A 10,268-nucleotide genomic window follows, 5' to 3' on the forward strand; every position below is an offset into this window, starting at 1 on the left:
TGTATGTATAGCCAAGTGAAAGGACTTCTCAAACACAAACAAACAAAAAAGTCACAAGCAGTAGTTTCAAAATCTGCAAAATAGTCCAAATTCATTTCCTCCATAGGGAAACAAAAACCTTTAAAGACAGACCAAAGATAAGATTTTGTTGAAGCCATCAATCTGCATGTTTTTAACTTTTTGTTTAATAGAGATTTTTTGTTAATTTGTGGTCACATTGCCCATGATTTTGGAATATATCTCCTGTCAGAGAATGGAAATAAGCAAATTTCACCAGAATAACTCTTTAGCACTTGTGCAATTTCCATGAAGCACTGTCAATGAAGCACAACAGTCCATATATAGGCTATTTTGCAATTTAAAAAAATTGAGTCAAAGACTTTTAAAACTGAAATTATTAAATCATTTATTCTATTAATAATAATTAATGTCTTTAGATATTTGTACTCATGCAAATACAAATACAAATAAACTGACATTTAATGTAATATGAACATTATTTGAACATTATTTGTGACAGTTTTTCTGTGGCAGCTACAGAGAGCTCTAGAAAGACTTTCTGTTGCACATTACCATCTTTAATAAATACTTTCAATTACACTACAAAATATTAACACATGCATTAGCTTAATTTCTAACATGAGCAAGAGTGTCACAAAAGACAAATGCAGCAACATCACATTTCGCTATGAGAATTAAGACAGTAAACAATTATGATAAAACCTTTAAATTATTTGGTGCAACCTTTATGCGCAAAAATACATCTGCTAATTGTTTCCTGATCTCTTTAGTCCTGGTGCAGTAAACAGTGGGGTTTATTAAGGGAGGAATTAGAGAAGCAACAATCAACATTGCATTTCTCTCTGTTAAAGTTAGCACAACTCCTATTCGAGTTAATAATGCATGGACCATTTTTGGTGCATAATAACTAAACAAGACAATGAGGTGACTTAAGCAAGTGTTGATCATTTGCTTTTTGCTTGCATTGTTGGACAGTTTGGTCACACTGTAGGCCAAGACAGCATAGGTACACATAATAAAGGGAAACTGCCCACAGAACCACCACAGATTGATCATTGCAGGCAAGAAAAAATAGGGTTCAGGATTAACACAAGCAGCTCTGATCATAGAAGGATAATCACAGAACACATATTTGATGACAGGCTGACAGTATGGGACATTGTCTACCACAGATGTCAAAACACCCATTAAAGCGATAGTAATGACCCAAGTCAGAAAAATGAACAGAAATGTTCTTGAATTGGTTACAATGCTGTGGTATCTCAATGGAAGCCTTATCGCAATGAGTCGGTCAATTGCCATTAAAGTCAGAGCCATGCATACTGTGAAATCGCCAAGGTGATAGAAGAACATTCTTGAGATACAAGAGTAGTATGAAACGGTTTTAATCTCAGCCAGCAGCACTGAGATCATGGTTGTGCTGCAGGTAGAAGAGAACATTATGTCAACAACAGCTAGATTACAGATTAATATGTACATTGGTTTGTGTAAATGTCTGTTAGTTGAGATGATACACAGATTGATGCCGTTCCCAAGCAATATGAGCATGTAGGTTATTAAGATGAGGAATCCGAGGAGCTTATGGTTCTGCAGGTGATCAAATCCAGTGATGATAAAGCTGTCTATGTTGTTCACAGTGTAATTTGCCATTTTCAGTCTACTAACAAACACAAGCACATGAAAATATACTATATACACAAGTCAAGATTAATTATATCCTTGATGTACTCATATATGCACAGAAAAAAAGCTCCTGTGAAGGAAAATGGCAAAAAAATGCAGACAGCGTCCGTAATGGCCAGGCGATGAAAACGGTGAAAGTTGAAGTATAGTTTTATCAGAAATACAAAAAGAGTTTCAATCATTTTTAAAGAATAAATGTGAATAATATGTAAACATTTTCTTCTTTAGCCATTTCTTTTTAGAACTTTAAAAACATTCGAATTGTTCTTCTAGAAAATAGAAATGGTCTTCTCATCCAGAAATGTTCTTCTCATCCAACAGATGTATGACTGATGTCCTGCCTTTTATATTTTAACTGATGTGACAGATACGTCATGGTTTCTTAGCAGCCGTGATTAAACTTGGGAGTTTGTTCCAAAAACACCAAAACAGTTTATAACAGTTTAAGACTGATAATACATGATATAAACATTTATTTAGCAGTTTTTGAATGCACATATGTGACCTTGGACCACAAAACCAGTCTTAAGTACCACAGGTATATTTGTAGCAATAGCCAAAAATGCATTGTATAGGTCAAAATTATCGATTTTTCTTTTATGCCAAAAATCATTAGGATATTAAGTAAAGATCATATTCCATGAAGATTTTTTTATTAGTAACATGCATTGCTAAGAACCTCTCTCTTTTTTTTTAACCATACATCAATGGAAAGCTTATTTATTCAGCTTTCAGATGATGTATAAATCTCAGTTTCAAAAAAATTGATCCTTATGACTGGTTTTGTGGTCCAGGGTCACATATACACTGATATAGTGTCTACACATCCTATATCATTAACTTAAGCTATTTAAAAAAAGGTTTACAAATGCTTGTAGGTTCATAAAATATTGATATCTTTGAACATGGTTGATGAAATATGAAAATTAGCCCATGATTTACTCACCCTCAAGTAGGGCTGCCCCCTCATAGTCGACTAACCATTAGTCGACGAAAAGATTCTTGGTCGACTAAAATTAAATTAGTCGCTTAGTTGCAGAAAAAAAAAAAATCCATGCGAAGTCTCGCAGTCCGTGACGGACAGATCGTTAACGGCTGGTCTATGTGGGAATATAGTACATCGGGCAGGACATCCAAACGCTCACTCATTCATTGACCTCAAATATGGCTTTTCATCTGAAAGATGAATCTAGTAGCAACTTTACATGGCCACTTAATCTAATGTTAACCTTATAAAATGTGCGCTATTGAAGTGTCTGTGTGGAGTGTGGAAGCTAAATAGTAGCATGTTTACTGCATTACAGATGGAGGTACTGTGCGGTCACTTGCTTTTAAAATAATACTGTCATACAGAAGTAATACATCGAATGTGTAAAGACTCTACGTTTATTTGTGTGCACTCAGAAGAACAATGAAACGTTGCGCTTTTGTAAAATAATGAAAGAAAACAGGATGTGCTTTCTGCCGCCTCGGCCTCCGTGACCTTGGGTGCGTCACTTCGAAACACTGTATAGAGTGAAATGTCTACTTTTAAATGAACATATTCACATATTGTTTTCTAATATTCTCAGATTATGTAATCCGTATGAAACACTCATACATGCACATTAACTACTGCGGAGATGACAAATCAGTGTTGACAATTTCATCTCTTAAGCCGAAAACAAAGAAAGCGCCAATTTATCAATAAATTATTGAAACGTTAATGCGGTCTCCTTGCTGTTTTTCATTGACCTATTCATAACTATTATATCTGCTTTTTTTGCATGCACTTATTAGGCTATGTAGGCAAATAAAGACTCATTATTATAATTTATTTAGCTTATTAATAAACGTGCGACTAATCGTCGATTAATGCTTAAAACTAAGAAAAATCTTTTGTCGAGGGCAGCCCTACCCTCAAGCCATTTTAGGTGTATATGACTTTCTTCTCTCAAACGAATACAGTTGGACTTGTATTAAAAAATGCCCTGGCTCTTTCAAGTTTTGTAATGGCAGTACATGGTGGTCAAGATTTTTTAGGCCTAAAAAGGTGCATCCATCCATCATAAAAAAATACTCCACACGGTTAATATAGGCTGGAGCTTGCGCTACACCTACGTGTTGATGGTTTGGATGTAAAACAACATCCTGAATAGTTAAACAAAATTGATATGTAGTGTATTTCTGCTTTTGTATGTGAAGCATGAATTATATTAATAATGTTATTAAGCATAAAATAAAGGCTGCTGGTCCTCAGTCCCAAAAGCGTCATCAGTTACTGATTCTATTAAAGCCTTTGTGTAATGGGATCTCAAACGCTACAGGGAAAATTATCAGCTCAACTATTAATGGATCATTAAGAGGGCCCTTGTGTATATTAATGAGGCGGAAGTATCATGGCCTGTTTTATTAAGATGAAGCAATCAGACAAGCAGCAGCTAATTATTTAGTTTCAGTATTACAAATTACCTAAGATTTAGCAATTTTAATAGACCTTGAGTTAGTTTATTTGAACGTAATTATAAATAAAAAAAAAGTGGTACATTACAGACCACAACCTGGCAAATCATCTAGTATAGTCTATAATCTATATGCGACCCCGGACTACAAAACCAGTCTTAAATAGCATAGGTGTGTTTGTAGCAATAGCCAAAAATACATTGTATGGGCCAAAAATGATTGATTTTTCTTTTTTATGCCAAAATTCATTAGGATATTAAGTTAAGATCAAGTTCCATTAAGATATTTTATAAATGTCCTACCATAAATAAATCAAACCTACATTTTTGATTAGTAATATGCATTGCTAAGAACTTTATTTGGACAACTTTCAAAATGATTTTCTTTATTTAGATTTTTTTGCTCCCTCAGATTCCAGATTTTCAAATAGATGCATCTCTGCCATGTATTGTCCTATCCTAACAAACCATACATCAATGGAAAGCTTATTTATTTTATACATCAAATATTTTATACAAAATCTTATACATTATCTATTTTTAATAGAGTTTGATTATTATGTCTTTTGATTGAAGGGGTTAATGAGGAAGACATTAGAGATCTCATTGAGGAACACATTAGAGATCTGATGTCAAGGGTTTTGATGTAACATAATGCTGTAAACACTGTCACTCTTGTTTGTCTGAAGAATGTCAACATGTTTGCTACATGCTTTTAATTTGCTCTCTGGGGACAAGACATATCCTAAAGATTGTGCAGGTGGGAAACCAACCCTGAGAGAATTATCAAACAAGAGTGATGCAAATAGGTGACCACATCCATTAATGTTTACAATGACACTCAAAATCAGTCAAAACAAGTTGTCTGTAACCTTTAACCTTCACCATTAATTATAAAGATAAATAAAGGTTCAATCAAAATAAATACTGACAAAACCAAACAAGTTATTCAGCATTTGGATATATTATGTAATTTGACTTCACCACTTGTGAGCAACATTGTACAAACAGTGTTTGGTCATATTCTAAGCTTTGTACATTGTAGCATGAATTTCTTTCCAGTATTGACATTATTTAAAAACAAAATGAACAGTTTTTAACAAGAGCAAACAGAATTGTCACAAAACAAACAGCTTTATCACAATTAGCCATGAAAATGATAAACACAGTAATCCATTATGATAAAACCTTTAAAAGATTTGGTACAACTTTTTTGTCCAAAAATATATCTGCTATTCGTTTCCTGATCTCTTTAGTCCTGGTGCAGTAAACAGTGGGGTTTATTAAGGGAGGAATTAGAGAAGCGATAATCAATATTGCATTTCTCTCTGTTAAAGTTAGCACAACTCCTATTCGAGTTAGTAAGTTAGAGACCAGCTTTGGCAGATAAAAACTGAGCAGGACAATGAGGTGACTCAAGCAAGTGTTGACCATTTGCTTTTTGCTAGAGTTATTGGAGAGTTTAGTCACACTGTACGCCAGGACAGCATATGTGCACATAACAAAAGGAAACAGTACACAGAACCACCAGAGATTAATCATTGCAGGCAAGAAAAAATAGAGTTCAGGATTAACACAAGCAGCTCTGATCATTGAGGGATAATCGCAGAACACATATCTAATGACAGGCTGACAGTACGGGACATTGTCTACCACTACAGTCAAAACAATCATTAAAGCAATAGCAATGAGCCAAGTCAGAAAAATGAACAGTAATGTTCGTGAATTTGTTACAATGCTGTGGTATCTCAGTGGAAGCCTTATCGCAATGAGTCGGTCAATTGCCATTAATGTCAGAGCCAAGCATATTGTGAAATCACCAACATGATAGAAGAACATCCTTGAGATACAAGAGTAGTATGAAACCGTTTTAATCTCAGCCAACAGCACTGAGATCATAGTTGTGCTGCAGGTAGAAGAGAACATTATGTCAACAACAGCTAAATTACAGATTAATATGTACATTGGTTTGTGTAAATGTCTGTCCGTCAAGATAATACACAGATTAATGCCGTTCCCAAGTACTATGAGTATGTAGGTTATCAAGATGAGGAACCCGAGGAGCTTTTGGTTTGGCAAGTGATCAAATCCAATGATTATAAAGCTGTCTACATTTTTCCCAGTGTAATTTTCAGCCATTTCCAGTCCACTGCTAAATAAACAAATTACAAAAAACAAATAACATTAAAATAAACTATATACAGGTAACAAGTCAAAATCAGTTATAGCCTTGATGTACTCGTATATGCACAGAAAAAAAATTCCTGTGAAGGAAGATGGAAGAAGGATGCAGACGGTGTCTGTAACAGCAGCGTGCTGAAAACCGTAAAAATTTAAATATAGTTTTAAAAGGAATACAAAAAGAGTTTCAGTCATTATAAAGAATAAATATGAATAGCATGTAAAACATTTTCAAGTCTTATTCTTCAAGCTTTCCTCTTTAAATCTATAAAAGTGCTACAATTTCTAACCAATGCGTATAAAATAGCAAACAAGAGATTCTGAGATGTTCCCTTTGATTCAATTTAATAGATGTATGACCGATGTTCTGCCTTTTATATTTAAAAATGTGACAGCTCATACCTCATGGTTACCTAGCAGCGTGAAACTATAGAGTTGCTTCAGAACGTCATAGAACGTCTATGAAAACAAATTTCATTTTTTTTCAGGAAAATTACAATGTGATTAAATCATCGGTAGCCTGTTTGTGAAATGTGGTTCTAGCACACTTTTTGTACATTTGTGTAGACGCTGAAGCGTACGTTATTAAGACAGAATCTAAAACAGAAGCATTTATGTATGCACTTAAAGACATACAAATCATATTAGGTCTAAATTACTTAATAATGGCCGCCTTCCAATTAGCCGCCTTTTCACTCTCCGACAAATTACAAGAGACAACCTTGAAGTCATTATTTCATCAAAGAGCAGTCTGGGAGAACAGAGAAGTTAAAGAGTTACTCCACCTCAAAATGAAAATTTTGTCATTAATCACAAAAATATGTTAATTTGTGTTCCGAAGACGAACAAAGCTTTTACGAGTTTGGAACGACATGGGGGTAAGTGAGTAATGACAACATTTTTGAGTAACTCTTTAATATGGCTGGTTTCTTCATTTTTATATTCAGTGATATTCTTTAAAATGTGATACTAGTAATACTTTCGTAGATGTTAGCAACCAAAGCATCTCAACTCAAAAACTCTGTGCCACCAAAACGTTCTCAATCACCACCAGCTGTCTGTTTTCAGAAGAGCGTCTGGCTTTTTTTCAACTGGCTAAAAACGGTTTGGTGGACTCATGTTAATTGAATATTGATTGTTAGGTATATGGCCTGTTTGTCTTTTTTTGTATATATGTAATATACTGGAGCCTAAGAAGTGAGTCCAGAATATTCCACTGCATTCCTGGACTCGTGACTTACGTAGATGTAATTCATAGTGCACGTGCGCCTTATTTACAAATGATTAGAATTCATTAACATACATGTTTAACTAACAAATTTGCGGTATACAAAGAGGATAGTTTTCGTAAAAGTCTGTTATATGTGCAAATTACTCTTAACTTATTCATATTTTTATTAAACTTTTATGAATCAGGCCCTGTATCTGTAAAATGGTAGCTATGTATAATTATGGCAGAAATAATTATTTAAAAATGATTACGTTGATTAGTTCTAGGAAACCTACTATGTTTTTGTTTTAAATGATGTCAAATGACAAAGAAATGATCAGTCAATTATTATTTTTTTTTAATTAATTAATTAATTTTATTATTTTTTTTAAATTGTTTTAAGCAAACAGAGAACATAGCCTATACAATTGTATACTACAAATGTAAGTGTAGACAACAAGGTTTACCCATCCATCTTCTGAGAATATTGTACAAAGTGATCACCTAAATAATTAACTGACTACATAATCAGTCTATAATTTTAACGGTAGGTTTGAACAGTGAGAGACAGAATAACAACAGAAAAATCCAGGAAAATGCATTTAAAAGAAGTTATGAATTGATTTGCATTTTAATGAGTGAAATAATTATTTGACCCCTATTGCAAAACATGACTTACTACTTTATGGCAAAATCCTTGTTGGCAATCACAGAGGTCAGATGTTTTTTGTAGTTGACCCCCAGGTTTGCACACATATCAGGAAGGAATTTTGTCCCACTCTTCTTTGCAGATCCTCTCCAAGTCATTAAGTTTTCGAGGCTGACGTTTGGCAACTCAAACCTAGGCCACTCCAGGATCTTAATGTGCTTCTTCTTGAGCCATTCCTTTGTTGCCGTTTGTTTTGGGTCATATCCATCGACCCATTTTCTTTTTCCTGGCTGGCTTTAATGCCCTGGCCCTGATAGTACATGGGCCCGTCCATTGTCCCTTTGATGCGGTGCAGTTGTCCTGTCCCCTTAGCAGAAAAACACCCCCAAAGCATAATGTTTCCACCTCCATGGTTGACAGTGGGGATGGTGTTCTTGGGGTCATAGGCAGCATTCCCCCTTGTGGAGGTTGAGTTGATGCCAAAGAACTTGATTTTGGTCTCATCTGACCACAACACTTTTACCTAGTTCTCCTCTGAATCATTCAGATGTTTATTGGCATACTTCAGACGGCCCTGTACATGTGCTTTCTTGAGCAGGGGGACCTTTCTTGGTGACACTGGTCCCAGCTGCCTTGTGATTATTGACTAGATCCTCCCGTGTAATTCTAGGCTGATTCCTCACCGTTCTCATGATCATTTGAAACTCCACGAGGTGAGATCTTGCATGGAGCCCCTGACCGAGGGAGATTGACAGTTATTTTGTGTTTCTTCCATTTGCAAATAATCGCACCAACTGTTGTCACATTCTCACCAAGCTGCTTGGTGATGGTCTTGTAGCCCATTTAAGCCTGACATCCTTAGACAGCTCGTTGGTCTTGGTTGAAAATCTGATTGATTGATTGATTATGTGGACCGGTCTCTTTTATACAGGTAACAAGCTGATATTAGGAGCACTCCCTTTACTCCCTTCTTACCTATATAAAAGAGATGATTCCTTAAAATGCAAATCAATTTATAACTTTTTTGAAATGCATTTTTTTTGTTATTCTGTCTCTCACTGTTAAAATAAAGTATATAAAGTTCAGTATGGTACAGTTCGGTAAACAATTATTTCCGTTTCCATTGTCAGAAGTTGTGAATGGTACCAAAATAGCGAACCATACTGTACCACTTTTTTGGGACCCTTCTGTTGGAATACCTAGCACAGTAGCCTGGTACCTACTGTAAAGGGTAGAGCTAGACTCTGATTGGTTGACAGAGAATCATCACTTGTGGCATGCTGCAAGGGGAATGACAGCACAAGGCGAATGAAGCATCTCCTTCATTCGTTCCGCCATGCTGCTCATGTGTGTTGGGCTTGTTTACATTAGAGTGCAGAAACACAAAAATAGTGTATTTTATAAATTTATATGAATGAAGTCGACCGCTACTTTCTGGCATACACCATGCCTATAAAGTAAGGGTACCGTTGCAGGGCTCTAGACTGCGACCAAAATAGTTGCATTTGCGACAGTTTTTTGAGAACGTAGAGTCAAACACACCTAAGCATGCTAATCAATGTCCTCCAAATCATTAGAAAATTACAGGTAGGTGAGTTTGATCAGGGTTGGAGCTAAACTATATGTATATCAACTTGTCACCACTGATAAGCTACTACTAAATATAATGTAGAAACTTTTAATTGAATTAAACTCTGCAGGAAACTGGAACTCACAAGCCAGATTTGAGGATCCCTAGTCTAAAGGATTAAGTTCAATAATAATTATTATTGTAAATTCTATAAATTGATATTTTTGTGATGGAAAATCATCAGTGCAAAATATATGCTTGCTTTTCCTATATGTCCCACTGCCTGTCAGCATATCTGAAGTGACCGGTTTATGTAGCAGTTTAGCCAATTGCTGTGAACATATTTAAGATATGACATAAAATGTAGCCATTCATCATCCTCAAACCTTGTCCAAAATGGGTAATTTCTCTATCGTCCCTAATGAGCAAGGACTCGTCTATAGGCCTCAGTAAAGCAAACCAGTATCTCACTGTAAAGTTTTGATAGATGACCATTGTAATGAAGGTAAAGAT

At 35.2% G+C, this 10,268-nt stretch overlaps 2 protein-coding genes across 2 annotated transcripts; both read right to left on the minus strand.

Moving 5' to 3' along the window:
• Positions 1–711: 711 nt before the first annotated feature.
• Positions 712–1,686, minus strand: LOC141299904 (olfactory receptor 6N1-like). The gene has a single exon (XM_073830267.1). It carries the CDS (start codon positions 1,669–1,671, stop codon positions 712–714), a length of 960 nt encoding a protein of 319 aa, XP_073686368.1. The 5' UTR covers positions 1,672–1,686.
• Positions 1,687–4,702: 3,016 nt separating this feature from the next.
• Positions 4,703–6,299, minus strand: LOC141298922 (olfactory receptor 10G4-like). The gene is made up of 2 exons (XM_073829222.1): positions 5,334–6,299; positions 4,703–4,747 (listed from the first exon to the last, which is right to left on the minus strand). The coding sequence occupies exons 1-2, from the start codon at positions 6,282–6,284 to the stop codon at positions 4,703–4,705; spliced, it is 996 nt and encodes a 331-aa protein (XP_073685323.1). The 5' UTR covers positions 6,285–6,299.
• Between the last annotated feature and the right edge of the window lie 3,969 nt (positions 6,300–10,268).

This window comes from Garra rufa, chromosome 23, assembly GCF_049309525.1.
Source record: "Garra rufa chromosome 23, GarRuf1.0, whole genome shotgun sequence".
Classification (NCBI taxonomy): Eukaryota; Metazoa; Chordata; class Actinopteri; order Cypriniformes; family Cyprinidae; genus Garra; species Garra rufa.

Bases quoted from the DNA above. Each gene is read 5' to 3' on its own strand.
- LOC141299904 (XM_073830267.1), bottom strand. From the start codon at position 1,671: ATGGCAAATTACACTGTGAACAACATAGACAGCTTTATCATCACTGGA.
- LOC141298922 (XM_073829222.1), bottom strand. From the start codon at position 6,284: ATGGCTGAAAATTACACTGGGAAAAATGTAGACAGCTTTATAATCATT. The intron at 4,748-5,333 runs GTTTTATCATAA...TTCCTCAATGAG, and splicing joins TTGTACCAAATCTTTTAAAG to ATCTCTAATGTCTTCCTCAT.